This window comes from Euleptes europaea, chromosome 17 (genome assembly GCF_029931775.1).
Source record: "Euleptes europaea isolate rEulEur1 chromosome 17, rEulEur1.hap1, whole genome shotgun sequence".
Taxonomy (NCBI): Eukaryota; Metazoa; Chordata; class Lepidosauria; order Squamata; family Sphaerodactylidae; genus Euleptes; species Euleptes europaea.
In genome coordinates this window covers 9,789,315-9,815,018 of record NC_079328.1, presented here as the reverse complement: position 1 = coordinate 9,815,018, position 25,704 = coordinate 9,789,315, and the positions used below count along the sequence as shown (strand labels likewise).

Sequence of the window (25,704 nt, the reverse complement as noted above, 5' to 3'; positions counted from 1 at the left end):
CCAGTAGGGTGCAATGCTTAGAGTCCTCCCTCCAAAGCAGCCACATTCTCCAGAGGAACTGATATCTGTAGTCTGGAGATCAGTTGTAATTCTGGGAGATCTCCAGGAACTGCCTGGAGGTAGGCAACCCTACATATCGCTTGGGCATCTGTTGGATAAAAATGTTTAGAAAGGTATTTAGAAAGAGGCTGCGGGGAAATCAACTAGTTATGTGCCTATTTAATATGGTATTTTTTTGTTATTTGCTATTTATCTAGGTTTGCTGTAATGTACATTAAACCATGGAATGGTCAGTTGCCAGGGGGTGTGAACCTCACTGCTTCGTTTATTTGGAAAGCATACTGATGATTTCTCCTGTCCAAAAACATACTTGCAAGTTTCTTGGATTTTTGAATGCAAATCTGAGCCATTAAACCAGTCTTAATGAACGAAGCTTCGAGCTCTAGAGGAACTTGATTCAGAAGAACAGGACGAAGAAACCAAAGCAGACGAAGCCTGTGCCTACTAATAAAATGGAGAATATTGACATCTTTTCAATCAATGTAAATGGACTAAACTCCCCCATCAAAAGAAAGAGGATATTTCATAAGCTGCTGAAATTAAGATCTGATTTGCATTCAAGAAATTCACTTAAAAAAGGAACATGAAAAATTTCTGAAGCATAAAAAACTGGGTACGGTAATATCATCTTCATCGTCTAAAAAGAAAAACGGAGTGGCGATCTATGTCAACGAGACCAAACTTTCTATCGAAAAATCCAAGACAGACAAAGAAGGCCGATATGCTCTCATATTGCTCCAAGGGGCCAACGGACAGAAATTTACAATTGCCAATATTTATGCTCCAAATCACACTAAAGAAAAGTTTTTTATAACCTTTTTTGAAGACTTGATCGATTTCCATCAAGGTGAAATATTGATAGTAGGTGACATGAATGGGGTCATGGACCCCAAGATGGACAAATCGACTAGGATGAAAGGGAATAAACTACCGAAGGTAGTATATCAATATCTTCAGGATTGGAACTTGTCGGATGCATGGCAATTTAAACATCCTTATAAGAAAGATTACACTCACTTTTCTAACAGACACAATTCATATTCAAGAATTGATCTTGGATGGATTTCAAACACCCTACTTACAAATTTGGAGGAAGCAGAGATACTACCAGCGACATTTGCAGACCATAATCCACTACAAATTAAAATTCATGGGGATCGAAGAGGATTAAGAAGATGGCGAATGAATGACAATTTGTTTTTGAGAAGAGATATTGTTACTCAGTGCCAAGAGGAAATAAAAATTTTCTTTGAAACAAACTGTACTCCAGGCATGGAATCGAGAACAATGTGGGATGCCAGTAAAGCTTATATGAGAGGAAGATTGATAGCAATTGCCAACAAAGTGAAAGAAGAAAGAGAAAGATTGCAAAATCTTCATTCTTAATTAAGACTACTAGAAGAGGAACACCAAAGATATGGGAAAAAACAAGATTTGATGAAGATTTCAAGCCTTAAAAACAAGATTGAAAGCATGGAGATCGAAGAGATGCACAGAAAATTGATATTTGTAAAGCACAAACATTTTGAACTGGCAAACAAACCGGGAAGATACCTAGCAAACACCTTGAAAAAAGAGTCAACCAAAAGAAGAGTTACCGCTGTATACAAGAACGAACAATTGACATGTAAAGAGGAAGATATCCAAGAAATCCTTAAAGAATATTACACACAGCTATATCGAAACAATGACACTGCACAGATAGACCTACAATCCTACGTACAATCAGCAAAACTTAAAAAATTTGAGGAAGAAGACCGAAAAATATTAAATCAAAAAGTCACTGTACAAGAAATATCTGATGCCCAAAGAAATTTAAAATTAGAGAAGGCACCAGGCCCTGACGTAATTACAGCGAGTTATTATAAGAAGATGGACAATATCCTAATTCCTCAACTACAAAAGGTCTTCAACGATTTACTATTTGAGAAAGCCTTTGATAACGTTTCATGGAACTTTTTGGTGGAAACGTTATAACAAATAGACTGTGGCACACAATTCTTGAAAACCATTAAGGCCATATATACCAATCAAAGTGTGAGATTATTAATTAACGGGATGTTAACAGAACAATTGGAAATACAAAAGGGGACAAGACAAGGCTGTCCTTTGTCTCCTTTACTGTTTGTTTTGGCAATGGAGATACTAGCAAATAAGATAAGGGCTGACCCCAAAATAGAAGGAATAAAATATGAAGACCAAGAATACAAAATAAGAAGTTATGCAGATGACGTGGTTTTAATATATTGAAAACCAGTAGTTTCATTGACGAAAATAAGAAAATAAATTGATCAATTCAGTTATTATTCTGGATACAAGCTCAACAAAACCAAAACTAACATGATTCTCTACAGTGTCACAGCTGACGAAAGACTGGTTATACATAACAAATTTCAATGGTCAACGCCAAAGAAGAGTGTGAAATATCTGGGTGTCAAGATACCAGTGGGATTAGATACACTTTTTGACTTAAACTACAAAATAGTCTGGGGGAAAATAGAAGATCTTCAAAGATGGACCAGACTACAAATTTCATGGTTGGGTCGTATAGCCGTGTTGAAAATGAACATTATGCCAAGACTTAATTTTCTGTTCCAAACAATTCCAATTTACATAAACTCAATGACATTGTCCAAATGGCAGAGAAGATGGAACAAATTTGTTTGGAATGGCAAGAAACCTAGATTAAGATTTGCAGTCTTACAAGATGAGAAAAATAGAGGTGGATTGAATCTACCTAATCTTAAACTATATCACCAGGCAGCTACTTTGGCTGCACTGACAGACTGGATTATACGTCCAGAAGATTGAATGGTTAGATTAGAAAAAGCGGATCTTGAACATGGCTTTCACCAATGGCTTTGGACAAAAAAAGTCACCACAAGATTTAAGAACGTAAATACAGAGAATCTACCACTGCAGATGATAAAAGTATGGAATTCATTAAAGAGATTTCTTAGTCCATCGCCACCTAGATTGATGTCTCCAATAGAAGCATACGCAGATTTTGTAAGTAGGAGTAAAAACTACTTACTTATAATGATTTACTCAAGAAAGACGATCAAGTGAAAACATTACAGGAACTCCAAGGAGAGAACATTAAGATTTCTTGGTTTGTATATCATCAAATAATACATTCTTTAAGAAGAGATTATGTACAAAAAGGCAGACAAAGGAAATTGACAGAATTTGAAACTTTGATTACCAAAACACAAGATCATCTCCTGTCAAAAATCTACAAACTATTGCTGACCATAGAAACGGCATCTGAGCAAGTAAAATATGTATGGTGAAGTGGATGCAGAACTTTGGGGAGATGATCCCAATGCAAACCGGGAAGAAATTGTGGAAAACAGACATTAAGTTTACCAGATCACAAGCTGTAAAAGAAAACTGGTATAAGAGGTTCTACAGATGGCATTATGCACCGGAAGATTTGTAGAAGATGTACAAAGCAAATCAGGCAAACTGTTGGAAATGCTCTGATACAGAAGGGACATATTTCCACCAATGGTGGACACGTAAGAAAGTACAAACTTTTTGGGAAATGATACATAAAGAAATACAAGACCTAACGGAAACCAGCTTTCAACCAGAAGCCAACTACTTCTTACTGGGTATTATTCCAACTCAAATCTCACCCAATCAAGGAGAGCTGTACCAATGTGCAACAACAGCAGTGAGATTGTTATTGGCGCAAAAATAGAAAGATAAGGAGATATCAGATTTAAAGATGTGGATTACAAAAATGCATGAATATGCAATGATGTCAAAACTCTCTACCTTGCTACAACATGGGGATGTACGAGGAGCACAAACAGAAATGGCAATCTTTTTATGATAAATATGATAGTTCGTAATTATATATTTCAGTTAATGTTATGAAATCAGCAATTGTTCTTCATAATAGATTGAAAAGTAACACTAACGACATCAAAAATAATATTAGAGAACTGATGTACAAATGATATAATAGTAATATAAGAGAAAGTAAGATTTTGATAGAGATAATGACAAAGAATGTCCGTACGCCGGAGTAATAGAAATGAAAATGAATACAGTCTGATTATCCCTTTCCGTTTCCCTTTTCCCATGTCTTGTAATAAAAACAATAAAAACTTTTTAAAAAATGAACAAAAACAAGAGTCACTGGAAAAGACAATCATGCTAGGAAAAGTTGAAGGCAGCAGGAAAAGAGGAAGACCTAACAAGAGATGGATTGACTCTATAAAGGAAGCCACGGCCCTCAGTTTGCAAGATCTGAGAAAGGCTGTTAAGGATAGGACACTTTGGAGGACATTGATTCATAGGGTCGCCATGAGAAATGACTTGATGACACTTAACACACACAATGAACGAATCCTGTGGACCCCACCCCCCACATACTTCGGTAGCCCTAGAGAGCCGTGGGAGAGTGCTTGGGAAACACATGAGCATCCCGAATGAAGCCAGGATAGTTTCCCTGTGGTCCTAAGGTTTGTCATACTGTTCCACTACTTGCTGGTATTGTAGAGGCTTCATTGAAGAAGGTCTCATTAGGGGTGTATTTTCCCCATGGGCACTCAGCCCTGGCAACATTGTTCTTGTTGAGTGTGGGCAGACTACCTGTTCTTTACTGCTGAGAAGGCACCTCTGTCCCCATCACATCTATCAGGGCTCCCAAGTCAGAAGATATGATTTCCAGGTAGGACAACACTTCTCTCTCTGCCTTGTTTTTCCCCCAATGCAAGCACAGGGTAGCAGAGCTGAAACCCCCCGCCCCCCCATGCCAGAAACTGGCTATGGTTTTTGTTGTCCTGATGTAAGCAGAGGTTTGTGTGGAAACAGCTCAAATGGCCCAGCATTAGCAATCATTCCCAACACAGCTTAAAGTATTATTAAAATCTTGCAGAAGTACAAAATATTAAGATGATTATTCTATATGCAGTATCAAGTTGATCTGTCCACGGAACAATAACATGTATTCTCAACACTGCAGCATGCCCCCCCCAACCCACCCTTTCTTGTTCTTTTCCCCTCCTTTTTTGAAATAAATATAAAAAATAAACAGAGAAGCCAGAATAATTTTCTTTTTTTACCTACCTATTAAACTGTATTGCTTCCTGTAATTCTGGGCAGATATTTAGCTAGCTATAACAAGATAGGCAGCTGTATCCTTTAGGTGGGTACCTTTTCAGGGATCTGCAGGCTGGTGCGTGTTTGTGCCACACAAGTACCTATTGGATAATAACCATGTCATCACAAATGATAACACTCTTCCCTCTCTCCATACCTGCAATGGTTTCCTCCCCTTAAGTATTCTTTTTAATATGGTGAAGGAGCTGCAGGCTTAATTTGAAAAGGAATAAAGAATAATGCCACTTTTACCTGCTCCTTCAGAGGTGGAGTCTATAGTGAAATTTGGCTGATAGAAGATTGTTTCATTTAATGAAAGCTTTTGCCTTGGCGGGTCAGGCAGTGTTGAAAATATCCATCATTATGTGCTTTTTCTGAACCTTGGTGTTAGCCTCTTAGGGCACAAACAGATGTGACAAAAATCATTGATGTCTTTTTCATCTACAGAAGGTGCAAACCACCGTGCCTGTGCAGTCCTAACTCAATCTGGGCTTCCTGTGGTGATTTTCTTTAAAATGGTGGTAATAGTGCAGAGAGACTGGTTTAAATCAGTTGAACTTTGCAGGTGTTGAAGAGTTAAACCCCACCCTACATGGCCACTATTCAAATCAGGGCTGTGTGTGTGTGTAGTTTGTCAGTGTGGTGTAGTGGTTAAGAGCGGTAGTTTGGAGTGGTGGACTGTGATCTGGAGAACCGGGTTTGATTCCCCACTCCTCCACATGAGCGGTGGAGGCTAATCTGGTAAACTGGATTTGTTTCCCCACTCCTACAACATGAAGTCAGCTGGGTGACCTTGGGCTAGTCACAGCTTTTAGAGCTCTCTCAGCCCCACCTATCTCACAGGGTGTCTGTTGTGGGGAGGGGAAGGGAGGAGATTGTAAGCCGGTCTGAGTCTTCCTTAAGTGGTGGAGAAAGTCGGCATATAAAAACCAACTCTTCTTCTTTTATGGATACACAGATCAATGAGTTTCATCACATCCGTTTTTGCTCTTTGGAAGGCGTTGGAGTAATTTCTTACAGACGTATTTGATAGTTTTTCACCATGGAAGCCATGTTTTCTTCAGTCAGATACAGACAAAATTGTAAAATATATAGCTGGGCAATATGTAGCCATTCCTGTTTGTTCAGAATGAGATGCTGAATTTGAGTAGTTTGAATTATTTGTTTCTTTAATTTAAAGGGGAATGATCTGTTTCCCATTAGGACTGATGACCAAGTTCTCTCCATCCTAATGACCTGGTTTTAGTGGCACAGAATGAAACCGTGTTTCATCAACTCTTGAGGAAATTCCATGAATTTTGTTTTCAGGACAAATTAAGTCAAAAGTAATGGTATTTGGGAACAGACCTCCTTGTTATGAATCAGGGTTCCCCAGTGTTGCACTCATGGGCACCATGGTGCCTGCCAGTACTTCCTTGGTGCCTGCTGAGCTTGTCAGGTCAGGGCTTGTTATTGGCTGCCCTCTTTCAAATGAAAGGGGTTTCCATGGAGCAACAGGAGGAATGGTAAGCACTTAGGCTTTCCTTTAGTCAGCTTGTGGCTTCATCTCCCTTCAGGATTTCCTTCTTCCCAGGAGGTATGAGAACGGAGGTATTCCATTTGGCTTTATCTCCTGAGTTCGCCATTTTGGGTTGCTGCTCACCACTCTCAAAATTTCAAAGATGCCCGCGGGCTCAAAAATGTTGAAGATCCAGGTATAGATGGACCATTGCTAAAGACCTAGCGGTATTTTTTCAGTGAACAAAAGTTAGGTGCCCAAATACTGTACCACAAGGTAAAGATGACTGTTAGTCCAAACGCTGCCCAACATTTTTCTAGAAGTTGAAGCAGAAAAATCACTGTCACATTCTTTATGAATTACTTGCAGGATCCAGGATACAGTATAACAAGATGAACTTTATTAACCGTTTACATAACTTAGAACTCAGTATTAGAAGGAGCAAAACTGACTTCCTGCTACAGCCATGACTCTGCTCATCTGCTCTGACCCTCTTAGATCTACATAGTGTTAAGCACCACCTACTTAAAGTCATAGTGTCCTCACAATCACTAATTGTTGTTTTATTATTTTTTATGCCTGTTTCTTCTCAGCTTTGATATGGTGCTTCAATCTGTGATACTTGTGGAAAATTGGCAATTGTTTTGGTGGTCCAAAAGAAGCCTCTAAGAAAATTATTACTCTTGCCAGAAAACAAGTCACTGGCAATACTGAGGTTTGAAATTGATCTCACATATGTTATGACCCAGATTATTGGTTGAGATGGCAGACAGTTCCTCCACAGGAATATTTCAGCATTTTGAAGAATTTTTCTTTTCATTTCTTTTCTTCTGGGAGTCAAGTATATCCTGAGTCATTTAATAAACTATCATCCATTGATTTTTATGGTGCCTTAGTGACAACCACATCAAAAGGGCAGTGTGTCCCTTCCTTTAGATACGAATTGGAAGGTTGGAGTTTTATGTGATGGGAAGGCCATATTTAATTTGTGCCTCTGGCCAATGCTCTTGGAATTTATTGATAGGTTCCCAACATTTTGTCTTGGAATAAAAAAAAAGATTTTTTTTAAAATGTCTCTTACAGGCAAAGTATGCGTTGAACCACTTCAATCGGAAGTTGTCCCTGGAGCCTAAGGTGTCTATCAATGCTAGAATAGTCGTGGTTGGTGCATCAAATGTTGGAATTTCCTTTCTTGAAACACTGATTTTTTGGTAAGTTTTTAAATCATATGTTGTTTACCACATTTTGATTTTAATCTTTCTTAACTTTACAGCGAATGGTTCTTTCCGTATTCCTAACTTTCTTGGGCGAGAAAGCTCCGTGGGCATGTTAATGTGCACCCACAGAGTTCTGTCCCCCTCCAGTTTTCAGGGGGAATTCTGTCTGTGCAGCAAACATGATTCTTGTGGATCCTTTGCTGCACACTGACATGTGGACAACATAGCCCTTTTCAGATGTTACCTTCATGTGTCTGAGGAAGCTGCTGCTCTCAATCTGCCCTTGTACAAATCTATGGTGATGTTACCATACTTGGAATATTGTGTACAGTTCTGGTCACCACACCTAAAAAACGATATTGCAGAGCTTGAGAAGGTGCAGAAAAGAGCAACCAAAATGATCAGGGGGCTAGAACAACTGCCCTATGAGGAGTGGCTGAAATGCTTAGGGCTGTTTATCTGGGAAAGAAGGTGGTTAAGGGGAGACATGATAGAGGCATATAAAATTATGCATGGTATGGAGAGAGAGAACAGGAAGAAGCTTTTCTCCCTCTCTCATAATACTAGAATGTGGGGTCATCTGCTGAAACTGGAGTGTGAGAGATTCAAAACAGATAAAAGGAAGTATTTCTTCACACAATGTATAGTTAAATTGTGGAACACCCTGCCCCAGGATGTGGTGATGGCTGCCAACTCGGAAGGCTTTAAGAGGGGAGTGGACATGTTCATAGAGGAGAGGGCTATTCATGGCTACTAGTAAAAATGGGATACTAGTCATGATGCATACCTATTCTCTCTAGTATCAGAGGAGTATAGTATATAATACTTATTCTCTCTAGTATTATATTAGGTGCTGTGGAACACAGGCAAGATAATGCTACTGCGGTTGTCTTGTTTGTGGGCTTCCTAGAGGCACCTGGTTGGCCACTGTGTGAACAGGCTGCTGGACTTGATAGACCAGGGAGGAAGCAGGGAGGAGAGTCAATAACCGTTACTGGGAATGTGCCAAACAAAACAAAAAAAATCTTTACCCAAAGGCAGAAGACACTGATAGAGGGAGGCAGACAAATCTCTCTGGGGAGGAAGTTCCAAAGTTTTGGCATCACAATGCGGAATTCTTTCTCGGGTTGGCCACCACCCCATTTAGCCTCGGATGACAGGGGCAGCTCAGATGACAGGGGCACCTTTGAATATGACTGCAGTGAATGGGTAGGTTTATATGGGAGAAGGCGGTCCTTAAGGTAAGTTGGTCCGTGGCCATACAGTGCTTTAAGGGTCAGTTCCAGAACCTTGAATTGAGCCGTAAAGCAAATACACTCAAAGTGAATATTATACGTGGGATTATTTATATTTTACGTGTACTTCCTTTCTATATACCTTGCAGATATATTCATAAAATTAATACTTTGTTTGGAAATTTATGTGGGGTTCCTTACTGCCTCAGATTTCTTTAAAGAGATGCAACTTCCATTCAATGAAGGAGGATTTGGTTTCTCTGATCTTAGTCTATATCATCAGGCATACCTGTAGTAATCATTGGGATCACTCCTAGCAGTTGGACTATTCATCTTGGGTTCTTTGGAGGCTTCTTGTCTGGACCCTCTAAGAGGAACGCATTAGAGTCTACTTATGCTAGAGAGGATCCTATTCCTCCTGCACTCTCTGCAGCTATTGAATAATGGTGCACAATGTTACAACAATATCAGTATGATCCTTTATTTATTTATTTATTTATCATCATCATTATCATTATTAGTTTTTGTTGTTGTTGTTGTTAGGTTTATACCCCGCCCTCCCTTGCACTGCTGGGTTTGGGCCAACTTCCAACAGAATGAATACATATAAATACATCAATATTAAAACGTATACTTAAAGCTTTAAAACTAAACCCCATTTTAACATAGATGGCACCCTAATTCAGTACTGACTCCTGTAAAAATGTCCTCACTGAGGAGGTTGGTCAGAAGCTGGTCTTTTCATAATGAAAATGAAAACACCTCTGAGAAGGACTGATTTCTCTGCATCAGTGACTATACAAAACCACGGTTTGGTTGTGGACCCTTATGTATTCAAATGGTCCCAATTCATAGAAAGGAAAATTAGTTCTCTTGGTATTGATTTAGGGGCGTTGCTAAATTCCGGGGAAGGCTATATTCTTAGATTGATTATAGGGAGAATGCTGGAGCGAATAAGATCTGCTCACCTACTTTTTGGGGGCTTTCCTTCCCTAAAAGAACAATGGCCGGATATTTCTCCAATTTAGTCCATCCCTCCCAGTGCAGAGCCTTCATGTTGGCCAGATTAAATACATTCCCATCAGCCATAGTTTCGGGTAGATAGAGGGGTATTCCTCAGAACAAAAGACTATGCAGCTGTCAGTTGAAAGAACCAGAATCAGTAGAGCATATTCTCTTATATTGTCTCCTGTATTATAAACAACGTCTAGAACTAATCAACCCTGACCTTATGTCCTTAAAAGATTTAGCACATGATGGCATCAAATTTTTATTAGCGGATAGGATACCTGCTGTCTCCGAACATGTGGCAGAGTTTCTGGCGATTGTTATCAAAAATAAAAATAAAGGGTAAGTAAATAAATTTTAAAAAAAACTGTGGCACTCTGCAGACACTGGGAAACAATACTTAAAAGGGTGTTGGGGTAAGCTAGGCTGTGTGATAGGTCCATTGTTGTATGGAAGAATGTACTATCACAGCATTTAAAACTGAAGAGTTATATGTGACACCCTTTTGAGTTAGTATTGTGTTTTATGTATTTCTGTTACTACTATTACTATTTTTATGCCAATAAAGGTGACTGAAACTGAACTGACTATACAAAACCATTTCTCTCACAACAGACTGGACTTTCAACAAACAGTACTTCCAGCTACCCAACTTTAATAATTTAATCATGCAATAAAACATATTCTGAAGTGTGTCAGTCCTGGCACTTCTTTTCAGCGTTGACAGCTTAGACTTACAGTATATTGCATACTAAAATATCATCATGGGCCAATCCAGACCTAAAAATTGGGATGAAATCCTTTTTTTATGGTAGCATGGACTGAGAGGAGGATTTTTACACTGGACCAGTTGGTAGACTATGATGATGAGTTTTTGTAATTTTCTCAGCAGAGGTCTAGATATGAATTGTCAGCTTCTGCTGAATAGCAATATTTACAATTGCAACAGCTGTTGGTATCTAAATATGGCTTGCAGCATTAGTGTCTCAGAGTCCCCTTTGCTCCTAGAAACTCTAACTGAATTGATATAGAAAACAAAACCTACAGTATTTGTCTATAAAATATTTGTTGTTGATTAATAAATATGATATACAGAGAGTTTCAGGAAATAATAGAAAAAGGATCTAGATCACCCTATTTTACCAAAGCATTTGGATATGCCTTTAAAGTTTATAGCTGTTATCTCCATGGATCTTAAAAGGTAAAGGTCCCCTGTGCAAGCACCGGGTCATTCCTGACCCATGGGGTGATGTCACATCCCAACGTTTACTAGGCAGACTATGTTTATGGGGTGGTTTGCCAGTGCCTTCCCCAGTCATCTTCCCTTTACCCCCAGCAAGCTGGGTACTCATTTTACCGACCTCGGAAGGATGGAAGGCTGAGTCAACCTTGCTCAGGCTACCTGAAACCAACTTCTGTTGGGATCGAACTCAGGTTGTGAGCAGACCTTGGACTGCAGTACTGCAGCTTACCACTCTGCGCCACGGGGCTCCTATCCATGGATCTTAAGTTGTGACTTATTCAGCAAAAAAATTATGTGTAGGATATACTGGACACCATAGCAACTCTTAAGCAAAGGACTCAGTAAAGTGTCTAGCTCTTGGTGTTGTAACTCACAGGGTACAACCCTTAAACATGTGCTTTGGGTGTACCCAGTCATTCAGTTTTTCTGGGAAGAAGTTATTACTCATTTCAATTTAGTATTAGAATCTTCATTGATTTTTGAGAATGTTTATGTACTTTTAAACTATCTGCTCGTCTCTTGAAGACATACAGGCCATTCCTGAGAGCTGCAGTGGCAAAGGAAGTTGTGGCTGCAGCGCCACCACAACACCTCCAATGAGGTTTCGTGGCTGGCGCAGGAGAAAAAAGGGGTTTTTACTCATAAAAACCCAAAAATGAGAGGGGAAGACCTATAGAGAACAGCAATGCTTCGCTACTGAAAACGTGGCATAGCATCGCCATAGCTTTAGGGGGTGTTCCTAAGCTGAAAGGGGTTAGGAAGCTGCCTAATGGTAGCTCTGCCCCAGAACACCCCGAGAATGCCTCCTGGGATGCTGGTGCGAGGACTTGCGCCAGTGGGAGGAAGTGCCGAGGGCCGTAGTATTGCTGCAGTCCAGGGGTGCCAGGGGTAAGTGGCACTATGCCGCGTCCATCCCAGTTTGCATGGCGCAAGTGTCACGGATGCCGGCATAGGGGTCATGCCGCCTCCTATGCCCATTCGGCCCCGAACCTCAGGAATGGGCTGTAACAGATAGACAGTGAAAATGAACCCTCTGTGCTCTTACTACAGCTAAAAGACTCGTATTACAGCATTGGAAAGATAAATGTCCACCTCCAGTAAATCGATGGATTGGGGACCTTAGAACTTTATCAATATTTGAATGCCTGGCAATTGTTTATAGATATTTGGAAACCCTTTATAGAAACGTATGTGTAGATCTGCCACCAATGTTGTTATATTTCTGTCTCTACGTTAGATATACTCTTATTTAATTTATTTTTTGCTGGATTTTGAATTTTTTTCCTGTGTTTTTCCCCCCTGTTATTTTTGAAGGAAATTATTTTTTAAAAAATGTTGGTCCCAGGCTGTACAAGGCTCTAAAATTAATTCTGGCACCTTGAATTGAGCCCAGAAACAAATTGGAACGCCGCTAGAGTGATATGGTCCCTACAAACCACTCCAGTCAACACTCTGGGTACAGCATTCTGTACAAACTGCCATTCCCTGACATTCTTCCAGGGCAATCCCACGTAGAGTGCATTGCAGTAATCTAATTCTAGATGTTATTTATTGTACAGTGGCACCTGTTTTGTGGCTGATGTTTTATGTGCAGATTGTTGTAAACCTGCTGGTTTTAATGTAATGATATTGTTGGAAACTGGGTTTTTATACTCTAACTGCTGGGAGGGGGTTAAGCCTTCTGACACTCATTTTAAAAATCCCGTTTCTGCAGTGTTACCCATTGCTCCATTTTAACAAATATTCAATCCTTCTTCTTTCACCATGTTGCCACTCCTTCCCTTTCTCTTTGACGCATGACTCTCTAAGAGAAGCGCCATGTGCAGTTGCAGTGCCCATATGCACACTGAACCTCAAGAATCACACACAGCTTTACATATCAGAGGATTTCTTTTTAAATTCTCACATTCCCCTGTCTCTCAGTGTTCTTGCTTTGTTTTATCTTCAGAAAATATTTTTTTAAATTGCTCACAATAGCTTTCCTCAAGTGTATTTTTACTGAAGCTCAATGCAGATCTGCTAAGAATTTCAAATGCTATTATAGTACCGGGTCAGAGCTGTCCAGAATACAATCAGAACTAAAGCTGGGGGGAAAAACAGGTAGTCTGGCATTTTTACCGGGGGAAGAATACCAACTGAAAAGGATTAACGTACTGTGCGTGCTCTATTTTTTGAATACTAACATCACTTGAGGAAGCTGCCAGCTCTCCTGCATTCTAGCCTGTGAATCCCCTATGACCCCCTTTTCTCCCTCAGATTGTTTTGGTTCAGCATCTTTCCCGTGAATTGTCTTTCATAGTACTGGGAGTGGAATGAAAATAACCACTTGCACAAAGGCTGTAGGAAGAGAGTGCGCCGTGCTATAACTGATAGACTCTGTAGCAGTTCTCATGCGTCTATGAGCACTTGTGTGAGCAGAAAAAACATCTTTGGGTTTAGTTTCATTCCTCAGGGAGTTTAGCACAAGGTGTAAAGCAGCCCTGCTAGGAGCGGATGACACCATTCACATGCAAAATGGCTTCTTTAAGAAGAGAAGTTGATTTATCACCGCCTTCGTCTGCAAAGTCTTCCCTAGTAGTCTCCCATCCAAGTACCGACCCTGCTTAGCTTCTGAGATCTGAGAGAGCCAGCATGATATAGTGGTTAAGAGTGGTGGTTTGGTGGACTCTGATCTGGAGAACCGGGTTCGATTCCCCACTCCTACACATGAGTGGCAGACACTAATCTGGTGAACCAGGTTGGTTTTCCCACTCCTACACATGATGTCAGCTGGGTGACCTTGGGCTAGTCACAGTTCTATTAAGAGCTCTCTGAGCCCCACCTATCTCACAGGGTGTCTGTTGTGGGAGGGAAAGGGAAGGTGATTGTAAGCCGGTTTGATTCTTCCTTAAGTGGTAGAGAAAGTCGGCATATAAAAAAACCAACTACAACTACTATACCGTTCCACATCCCCATATTTTGTTCTAGTCATGATCTAATAATGAATCACTTCTTTTAATTTCTTCAAATGCATAATTATTTGGAGTTCACCTTAGCATACGCCAGGCATACCCACATTTTGTTCTTCAGCAGTTACTTTTATAAACCCTTCCCATACTGCCTTTACCAATGGTAAGTAAACACTTGTGGCTTACAACTTGAAGCTGTTAGATGCCCATGATTTATTTTTTATTTTCTTACAAAAGAGGCACATGCTAAAAATAGACAGAATCAATTTTTAACCTTCTAAAGAGGAAGTTGTTTTTCCTCATTATTCTTCCCGCCTAATTATACAACAATCAACAGTTAGCACAGGAGCAGACAAATATAATTCGTTTTCTGGCAGACCAATTACCATGGCTGGAGTTTTGGAAAGATTTACACTTGAAACATTGAAAGAGAATCTTCCTTCTTCATACCCTTTTTAAATGTTGTTGTACTATTATTAATGTTTGTTGCTATTCTGGGCAAATCCGTTTGGGGGAGAAATCTTTGGACCCTTTCCGCACACTCAACCCTGATTTTTTTGGCAGTTGATCCAAAAGTATTGGAATTGGTTTGGGCATGGTTCTTCTGCACATGTGTTCTCCCTTTCACTCTGAATTTTCATAGTTGTAGAGTCAGTTTACTTTCTTCCACACATGCCTTAAATAATGAGGATTTTCAAAGGAAGATTCTGTTGCCATCAGTGGTATCACAGCACCCTCTCCTTTTTATTTTTTATTTTGCACATGCTTATATAGATGTAGTGATATCATGGCTGTATTTTAAAAAAACACTAAAATATCAATATATCAATACAATGCTGCAGTGGTAATTGAAGCAAGTTCTCTGAATTCCCAGCTTTCATTTTTTTAAGAGTAAGGCTTCTCTCACAGAAATATGCTTTTTTCCTTATATCCCTGTGAGGGAAAGGGCTAGAGACTTTAAATAAAAGAAAGCTCAAAATTCCAAGAACTTGTTTAAACTACCATTACTAGGCAGTTCCCTGGCAATTTTGGTGTCAGTACCTTTAAAAACATCCCCATCCCCCCAGAAAGATTCCCCATAGGGAATAATGGAGCTGAAAAATATTGGAACCCCCCCTCCAAAAAACAAAACAAAAACAGATCTGAATACCATACCAGTACTGGGAAACCAGGAATACTGATGTTTTTCAGCTCCAATATATCTGGGCAAATCCTAAAATTATTATTTTTTTGCTGCCCACCCCTAATCATTGCAACTATATTTATATATCGATATTTTGGTGCTTATTTTTGGAATCTGGGATAGCTATTTCTTCACTGGCATCTGCAGTGAGAGATTTAAACTTCAAAATTTTCAACTTAATTCATTGGTAAAATGAAAACTATATGGTATTGATACTATATGAATTTAACCATGTGTAATACTACTATAAACTTTCAGGAACTCTACCAAATAAGCACTGTCAGCATAAACTGGTTTGAGTTTATACTACTAAATAGTTTTTTTAATAAGTGTATGCACACAGGATTAGGAATAAGAAAACTGACATAAGGAGCTGTTTTCTAAAATATTTGCAATCTTATGTATAGAGGCCAGTGTTACAAAATGGTCTTTCCAGTTTAAGTGGTAAAAATATTTAGGATACGAAATTTCAGAGGATAAATAGTACCTTTTCTATTTCTCTTAATTTTAGAGAAAAAATATTTAAAATGCTGCATCAGTGGCATTTGTCACGAACTAAAAAAGCAATGTGCATGATACATGTTCATATTGTAAATTATGTAATGGGGACTATCGCCATATGTGGTAAACATGCAGAGCAAAAAGATTTTGGCTATCAGTTGTGGAGTATTTGAAAAATAGACTATAAATTTGCTATATTCTGCTGAAGTTATCCTGTTCAGCTATACATCTGCATTCCAAAAGGAAATTCAAAATATTTTCTTGCACTTGCTAGCTGTGGCTAGAATTGTCTTTTTCTCATTTCTGAAAGTTGAAGAATGGATCACGAAATTAAAAAAAAAAAAACCTTTTTGTTAATCAACTTAACAAATTTAAAAAGAGGGAAAGATATTGAACCAGGGTATGGCAAATATTTCTCATAAAAATGGTTTAATCAGATAGATGGTTATTTTATTTTCATTCTTTAAAACTTCTGTAACGATAGTAATGGACGATAGTAATGATGAAATTTTAAAAAGAAAGCTCCACCCCTGGGAATGCCCCCCCACCGATGCCGGCATCAAATCAAAGCAGTATGCAGCCAGAATTGATGGGGGGAAACTCATGAGGAAAAGCCCTTTGTGAGTACAGGAGTTTCTTTTCTTACTGCCTTGGAATGGAAACAAATTGAGGAGCATTGTTTTAAAATGGTCATGTCTCACTGTACTAGGAAATACCTGTTTAATGTTTTGCTGATGCTTGAGAGAACATGAAAGAAGAATAGGGCATTCTCTTAATGGATTGTACAAGGGGATTATCAAATAGGTCTGGGTTTTGTTTTCCCTTTGTGCGCCCCTTCTGGAAGGAGGACTATGGGAAACCGTATATCTTACATTCGATTTTCCATTACTGATATGACTGAGGCCCTGAATTTCAAGACTTTTCTGCTTGGAGGAACAATATCATATGGATTGTTCCAGGGTTTTCAAGATAGGCAAGAAGCTGTGTGAACAGACTGCTGGACTTGATGGACCTTGGTCTGATCCAGCAGGGTTTTTCTTATGTTCTTAAGCTGATGCATAACTTTTCCGGGGAAAGACATCTGGACAGATACATCCTGTCTGCATTTTATAATACAATTAAAACTTGGACGAACTTAGGTTCAAAAAGTATGCATGTTAAAATAGCAAAGTTTTAGTGCCGCTTCATCAACTGTGAATGGTGCAGCTATGCTGTGAATTGTCAACTACCCTCCCCACCCACCCCAGTAAATATGGGGCTGGTGATGGATTGAGAAAGGGCTAGGCATCCACTTCAGTGTTTATTGCAGGAAAGCCTGGCTGTTGAAATGCAAGTACCCTGTGCTCAATGGGCAGTTCTTTCCATGCTAATATATATGTTTTTAAAACTATTGTTTAGAACAAGTGGTTTCTCCCCTTTCCTTCCTTTTGGCCTTGTTCAGCTGTCTAAATCTGGCTTTAAAATTGCATGCTTCCCCAGCCCCGCTTGCGCTAGAACAGCTACAAGTCCTGTTATCTGGGAGGCCAGCATTACACAATATCCTGCACAGCTGTCCTGTTTGGCAGTGCCGTGCATGCTGCTTGCTGTTTAATTAGGCTTTTTATCTTTACATTTGTCTGAGAAATGTCATGAGCCTTCCATGTTGCCTGCCGCTAATTAGTTGACTAATTAAATAGTTAGTGCTTACTTGCTGATCACAGGGCTAACATGTAATGAATGTTTTAGTAATTGTTATTGTTTTATGCTATCTGCCTTTTGCAACATGAATTGACTGAAATATATGTCCTCTTCTCTCCCCCCCCCCTCCCCATATGGATGGAAAATAAAACCCAAGCGAAACAATGCATTGGGGTTGCTGTGTGTTACCGGAGCAGCAGCATCATTCAGACATTATTGGCATGCGTCCGTTTAGAACAAATGGAGACGATCAGTGTTGGGGCAGAGATAAATAGGGCATGTTCTGTCTTGCCCTGTGAAAAATCACAGTTACATTGGATGGTGTCTGTGACAGATGTGAGACAGAGGAAGAAGAGTCTCTGAGCAGCAGCACAGGCTAGTATTATGGTATGGCTCTATGTCCTAACACCAACTGCAATTTCAGCTTTTAAAAGCTGTTACAGGTGATAGAGTACTCTTTAAAAACATACGGTAAATACTCCTGAGTCAGTGTCTTTTGTGCACCGCAAATCTCCAGTGTGCATCCACATCAGCGGAGGAGGCCTTTCATCGCATGTGTCCCTTGGCATGCGCAGAGTTGCTCTGTTACCCAAGCGAATGGGGAAACTGGGTCCTAGCTCAGAATAAGGTACCCAAAAGGTAAGGAATCAACATGAAATCATGGGCTAATGATACAAGTGATTTTGTGAATAATATATAATAAATATAATACAAACACAAAATTAATGTGAATATAAACAACTTGTTCTAGCCTCTATGTATCTGTGCTGAACATGCCAAATAAACATAAAAACACAAAATTACAACAGTGTGACAATATACCCAAACAATAGCACAGCTCAGACCATACATGTTTCGGCTGTGAAGCCCTCTTCAGTGGTCCAAATAATACAATTCTATGCCATTTTGAAAGTGCATGAATGTATAAGAAAATTGCAATCCTTAGACTGAGTAAGCTGACATTTGTAAATTGTATAGTCTAAATTTTGTTTATGTATATTTTCATTTCAGAGTTGCCTTTGTAATCTTAGGCGCCTGTAGAAGTATTCCTTTCACAGTACTCAGTCATCAGGATATATTGAAAAAATATTGTTATCATGCCATTAAAGGTGACTGAAACTGAAACTGAAAAAATGTTGTTTTTAGCTCAGTATATCCAGCTTGAGAAGATGTACCTGGGCGTTTGGACACACACTAATGATTTTGGGATTTTTCTTCCTCCCCCACCCCCCGTGTACATGCATGGAGGGCAGTATGCGGAGGCTTTTGTGCTTGGAGGACCCCTGGATTCCAAGCACGCATGTTACCTGCCTCCAGATCCCAAAAGTTATGCACGTGCAAAAAATGCACCATATGTGGCACAACAGAATGCATCTTTGCACGAGGCCGTGGCCTTCCGTGCCACCCCACAGACGCTCAGCCTTCGGATCTACCAGTAAATGTCAGAATTGCCTGACCTTTCCTACAAGTTTCTTAACTGTTGTCAAGGTTAACACTCATAACCTTTCTACAGCAGCTCATTTTTGAATGCTAAAAAAAATCAGTATTTGTTCTTTTACAACAGTTCATTCTTGACATCAGACTAATTTTCCAATAGTATTTGTTCTTTTACAATAGTTCATTCTTGACATCTGACTAATTTTCCAATAGTGAGAAACATATGAAAGACTAATCTTTTAAATTCTCCTGTTTCTTTTATCATGCCCCTGCAAACAGGCAACGTGACCCTTTTTATTTCAAGCACAAGGATGCTGAGACCTCCTCTGTAGCTGTCCTCCAGAACTAGGCAATGAAACCCAATACCTTTTACTTATTTCCCTAGATACTCTAATCTCTCCTGCTTTACAAGTATCTCTGAGCTGTTCTTCCCCTTTTGTATCCACAGCAACATGAATCCCGGCTGGAATTATTTGCTTCGATAATGCAGGTGCACTTATTTAATGCTTCATTGGGTTGAGCTCTTAACTTGAAGCTTTTTTTTTCAACCAGCCCTTTTTCTTATCTGCACATGTTCACCATTCTTTATGAACATTAAAGGCAGAAGCCTTTCTGTTTGCCAATATGTGGCTCCTCTTTTTCTCCTCTTTCCAGTGATCAGATGCTTGCATTTAGATGGACAGCAAGGAGTTGACAGCCACGATGCTCAGATCCCTGTTTCACTGGCATGGAATTTAATTCCCGGAACAAAACAGTTGCATTAATATAAGGCAGTAATTCCCAACCTGTGCACCAGGCACATTAGCGTGTCATGAGAGAACTGTTAGTGTGCCCCTCCCCCTAAGAAATAAATAAAATGATTTTCCTGCGGAATAATTCCTGGAGCCCACAGTAAATGCCATAAAAGGAGGCTGCCCGCTACAGCTCTAGTGTGTCTTCCAATCTGCACCTGTTGAAGACAAGTAATGCTCTTTCATCTCTGCAGTGGGAATGGATGAATGTCCCAGATGTTTCCAATGGAAAGAGACAGAAGATATTCAGTTCATTCCTGAAAGGGCAGCAAATGCTCTTAGGAACCAGTGTGACCCCTATGTCAGCATTGGTGCCACTTGTGCCATGCAAACTGGCACGGATGCCGGTGTAGTGCCACCTACGCCAGCCCCCCTGGACCGTGGAGGCAGCACGGAGCTTGGGCATCAACGGGGCCTCCCACCAGCGTTCTCCTGGTGCAAGTCCCCTCGCCGGCATCACGGGAGGCGTTCCCAGGGTATTCTGGATGGCACAGCTGCTGTTAGGGAGCTTCCAAAGCCCTTTTGCCCCAGGAACACCTCCCAGGATGGTGGCGGTCCTCACCACCTTTTTACATGGTGCAGGCCTGCTTTCCTCTAGGGGGGGGGGAAAGCCTTTTTTCCTGGTTTTATTTTGGAAAAAAAGTTTGTTTCCCCTCCGTGGCTGCTGGGAAGCCTCTGAGGAGGCTGTCCCAGCCACTGCTGTTTGCCCCATCCCTTCAGGAATGCACTGTTAGGCACGTTCAGAAGATGGCCAAGATGCCTTCCCTCTCATGATTTGCCTAACCTCATAGAATCAGCATTGCTGACAGATGGCCATCTAGCCTCTGCTTAAAAACCTCCAGGGAAGGAGAGCTCACCACCTCCTGAGGAAGCCTGTTCCACTGAGAAACTGCTCTAACTGTTAGTAAATTCTTCCTAATGTCTAGACGGAAACTCTTTTGATTTAATTTCAACCCGATAGTTCTGGTCCAACCTTCTGGGGTAACAGAAAACAACTCAGCACCCTCCTCTATATGACAGCCCTTCAAGTACTTGAAGATGGTTATCATATCCCCTTTCAGTCTTCTCCTCTTCAGGCTAAACATACCCAGCTCCTTCAACCTTTCCTCATAGGACTTGGTCTCCAGACCCCTCACCATCCTTGTTGCCCTCCTCTGGACACGTTCCAGATTGTCTACATCCTTTTTAAATTGCGGTGCCCAAAACTGAACAGAGTACTCTAGGTGAGGTCTAACCAGAGCAGAGTAAAGCTATACTATCACTTCGCGTGATCTGGACACTATACTTCTGTTGATGCAGCCCAAGACCGCATTTGCCTTTTTAACTACCGCATCACACTGCTGACTCATGTTCAGTGTTTGGTCTACTAAGACCCCAAGATCCTTTTCGTACACACTACTGCTCAGACAAGTCTCCCCCATCCTATAATTTTGCCTTTGATTTTTCCTACCTAAATGCAGAACTTTACATTTCTCTTTGTTGAAGTGCATTTTATTAGTTTTAGCCCAATTCTCCAGCCTGTCAAGATCATCCTGTATCCTGGCTCTGTCTTCTACAGTATTTGCTACCCCTCCCAATTTAGTATCATCTGCAGATCAGTGACTCTTGCAGAAAAACCTGGGATGGACTCCTCTGACTGAGGATAAGGCTTATTTGTATGCACTGTTAAAGGTAGCCTTCTATAGATTAAGCAGAGCCAAATGTGTTCACTCTGAGACTTCAAAATGTAACTGTTAAATGCAGAATGAAGGCATACGTTTAAGGTAATATGAGCAGCAGCTAGCAAGGGCAGGACCAATTGGAGGAGCCAGTGGTCATGTGATATGAAGGAGTCAAAGCAACTGAAACTGCAGCATGATGTAGAGGATTCAAGATTAACAAGTATTCAGGAGGTGCCAGGCTGAATCCAATCAATGGTCCATTTAGACCAGCACCTTGTTTCATGCAGCAGCTAACCAGTTGCCCTTGGTTGCCATCTTCTGCACATTTGCCTCTTTTGCAATATCTCCCCCCCCCCCTTAAGATATGGTGGCCAGAACTGTATGCAGTAGGGCTGTTGAAAAAAAAATCGGTATAGTTCGGATTCGGCCGAATTCGGCCCATCTGGATTTGGGATATGCCAAAGTCCGAACTCCCCCGCTTCGGGTCCATGCAATTCGGCGCAAATTCAAAGTTCGGGAAAACAATTCGGCCGAATAAAGCCATTACAAACACAACCACGCCTTTCCGCGGCTCCAGGGGGGGCGTTTTTGGGGTAGAGGTCCCAAACTTTCAGCGGAGCTTCAAAGGACCCTTCTTGCAAGACCCCCCAAGTTTTGTAAAGATTGGATCGGGGGGCTGAGATATGGGCCCCGAAAGTGGTCCCCCCCACCCTTAATGTGTATCTCTCAGCAGAGCTTGCCGCCCACGCACAAAGCTCCCAGCCCCAACAAACAGCTAATGAGAGCAAGGGCGGGGCAGGTGCTAAGAAGTTTGCAAAGCAACACAACTGCAAAGCAACACCTTTGCAAACATGCAAAGGTTGGGGCAGGTGCTAAGAAGTTTGCAAAGCAACACTGCAAAGCAACACAACTGCAAAGCAACACCTTTGCAAACATGCAAAGCAACACCTGACACCTGGGGGTTTGCAAACCATGGAAAGGGACAGAGGCAGCTAGCTATGCATAATGAGCAGGAGGGTGTGGAATTTCCCCTTTTGCATGGGACTCGGGACCAGGCAAATGCATTCTTTAAGTCACCATTTGAAAACCAGTTTTGAGCAAGCATCAAAATAGACCTAACCGATCTTATGAATGAGAGAAAACCTGAGGACACACAACTGAAGCCCCCCCTCAAACCAGGGAGAGAGAGACTCGAGGGGGCCAACACACCCAGGCAGAACGGGCGAAAGCCCCCTTTAGCTCCCACCCACCCACAGAAACTGCTCCCTCCCCACACACACACACAGGAGAAAAAATTATAGATTATAGATAGAGGTCTTACTGTGGCTATCTTCTGTTCCATCAGGAGGGGCTGGGAGGGGCTGGGTAATCCAATATGATTCTATTTAAGCACGGGAGGTTTGCCTTGGATTTGCCGCTCTGGAGATGCATACAAGATCGGGTGATCCATTCATCCCAATAGGGAAAAGGGGAAAGCCCATATCTCGGGACCCCCTGACCCAATGTTTACAAACCTTGGGGGGTCTCTTAAGAAGGCTTGTCTGAAGCTATGCTGAATGTTTGGGGGCTGCACCCCCAAAAATGCACCCCCTGCAGCCACGGAAAGAGAAAAGGGGGGAGCCCATATTTCTGCTCCCACTGAACCCATCTTTACAAAACTTGGGGGTCTCTTAAGAAGGCTTGTCTGAAGCTATGCTGAAAGTTTGGGGGCTGCACCCCAAAAAAGCGCCCCCTGCAGCCACGGAAATGGAAAAGGGGGGAGGGAAAAGGGGTGGAGCCCATATCTCGGGGGGCCCTGACCCAATGTTTACAAAACTTGGGGGGTCTCTTAAGAAGGCTCGTCTGAAGCTCCTCTCAAAGTTTGGGGTCTCTACCCCCAAAAATGCGCCCCCTGCAGCCACGGAAAGGAGCGAATGTGCACAAGCATCCCCCCATGAGGATTTCTCTCACTCTCTCTCTCCCCGGCCCAGCCGCGCAGCAGCTGATTTCTCCAGTACTCAATCCTGACTGATTGGCCAGAAGACCACCCAGCTTGGGCACTGATTGGCCGGGGGAGGAGAATGCTGCTTACTGACGGTTATGCTGCTTACTGACACCCTGAATTTGCCGAATTTATTCGTGAACTCCCGAACTCGCTGAATTCGGCTCCTCCAGTTTCCCGCCATTTTTGAGTTCAGTTCATCCCGAACTAAAAACCACCGAATCGGGAAATTCGGCTGTTTTTCAGTTCGGGCCGAACCGAATCGACAGCCCTAGTATGCAGTATCCCAAAATTAGGCAGTTATGATATTGGCCATTTTATTCTCAGTCTCTTTCCTAGGTTGTTCCTAGCATGGAGTTTCACCACTGCCACACAATGAGTTCACCTTTCTATTGAGCTGGCCACTATATCGCTCTCATTCCTTCTTTAAAGTTTGGATTTTTCCTCCAACATGCATCACCTTGCACTTATTTAAACTGAACTACAATTTTCATTAATCCCCTTTTTGAGAGACCCTCTTGGAGCTCTTTGCCATCCTAATTAATTTGGCTAGAAATATTGAAAATCTTAAAATTAGATATCTTCACTTAACATTGTTGGAAGATGAGTAGATATCTTACTCTTTTAAATAATTAATCATTTGTGAACATAAATAGTTCCATTTTCCATTGATGCAGGGTTTTTTGGGTTTCTAATGGTACAGTTTTTATGCCATAACTCAGTATTTAGATGAACAGTAAATTAGTGATGGGATCAGAGTACTAACCTTGACCTTGATCAGCTGACCTAAGAAGCTACTGAAGGCTTCCATGCAAGACTGGTAGAGGGCTGCTCTTCCAGGATAGTAGCTACCAAGCCTGATCTTAGTTCTCCAAACATTCAGGGACTCTGTGTGTCAGGGCTGGTTTACAAAATTAAACATTTGCCAGGTCTCCAGCTCCGGTAAAAGATCCATCCATCACCTTAGCAGCCCTGACATCTCATCTTGCAAGGAGCAGCTAAGAAATTAAGAGGCAGTGTGTGGCAATTCTTGGTTTGTACACCCAGCCTCTTACAAGGTAAGGGAGCCCACTAAATTATGTTGCCTAAGGCACTAGGAGCCCTGACCTGGATGGCCCAGGCTAGCCTGATCTCGTCAGATCTCAGAAGCTAAGCAGAGTCAGCCCTGGTTAGTATTTGGATGGGGGACCACCAAGGAATATCAGGGTTGCTATGCAGAGGAAGGCACTGGCAAACCACCTCTGTTAGTCTCTTGCCATGAAAACCCCCCAAAAAGGGGTCGCCATAAGTCCGCTGTGACTTGACGGCACTTCACACACATAAGGCACTAGGAGCCTCATGGTGCAGAGTGGTAAGCTGCAGTACTACAGTCAAAGCTCTGCTCACGATCTGAATTTAATCACGAAGTTGGCTCAAGGTTGACTCAGCCTTTCATCCTTTTAAGGTTGGTAAACTATCCAGCTTGCTGGGGGTAAAGTGTAGATGACTGGGGAAGGCAATGTTAAACCACCCTGTAAACATAGTCTGCCTAGTAAACGTTGGGATGTGACATCACCCCATGGGTCAGTAATGACCCGGTGCTTACACAGGGGACTACCTTTACCTAAGGTGCTACAAAATCCCATGGTCTGCATTAATATGTATAGGAACATGGTAATGATTGCGCCACGTCATCTTCCACTGATTCAGATGTGTTGTATAATCCATCAGGAAGTCTGTTCACACAGTGGCCAACTAGGTGCCTCTAGAAAGCCCACAAACAAGACAACTGCAGCATCATTATCCTGCCTGTGTTCCACAGCACCCAATATAATAGGCATGCTCCTCTGATACTAGAGCGAATAGGTATGCTGCATGACTAGTATCCATTTTAACTAATAGCCATGAATACCCCTTTCCTCCATGAATATGTCTACTCCTCTCTTAAAGCCTTCCAAGTTGGCAGCCATCACCACGTCCTGGGGCAGGGAATTCCACAATTTAACTATGCGTCGTGTGAAAAAATACTTCCTCATGAATTACACATCCTTTCATGCACTTTAATTGCCCTCAGTAAAAATCTTGCCACCACATCAATTATTAGTGGATCCTGTGCGTTCATAAGGAGGGAGGCCTTGATGCTTACAGGTAGCCATTCTCTGTCCGCAAA

At 41.3% G+C, this 25,704-nt stretch overlaps 1 protein-coding gene across 1 annotated transcript in view; it reads left to right on the top strand.

The window, feature by feature from the left end:
• Nucleotides 1-25,704, top strand: part of CFAP61 (cilia and flagella associated protein 61) — a 200,839-nt gene that overhangs the window by 106,991 nt on the left and 68,144 nt on the right. The window contains exon 16 of the mRNA XM_056862278.1: nt 7,757-7,884. Coding sequence (XP_056718256.1) covers nt 7,757-7,884 — 128 coding nt within the window. The remainder of the gene's footprint in view (nt 1-7,756; nt 7,885-25,704) is intronic.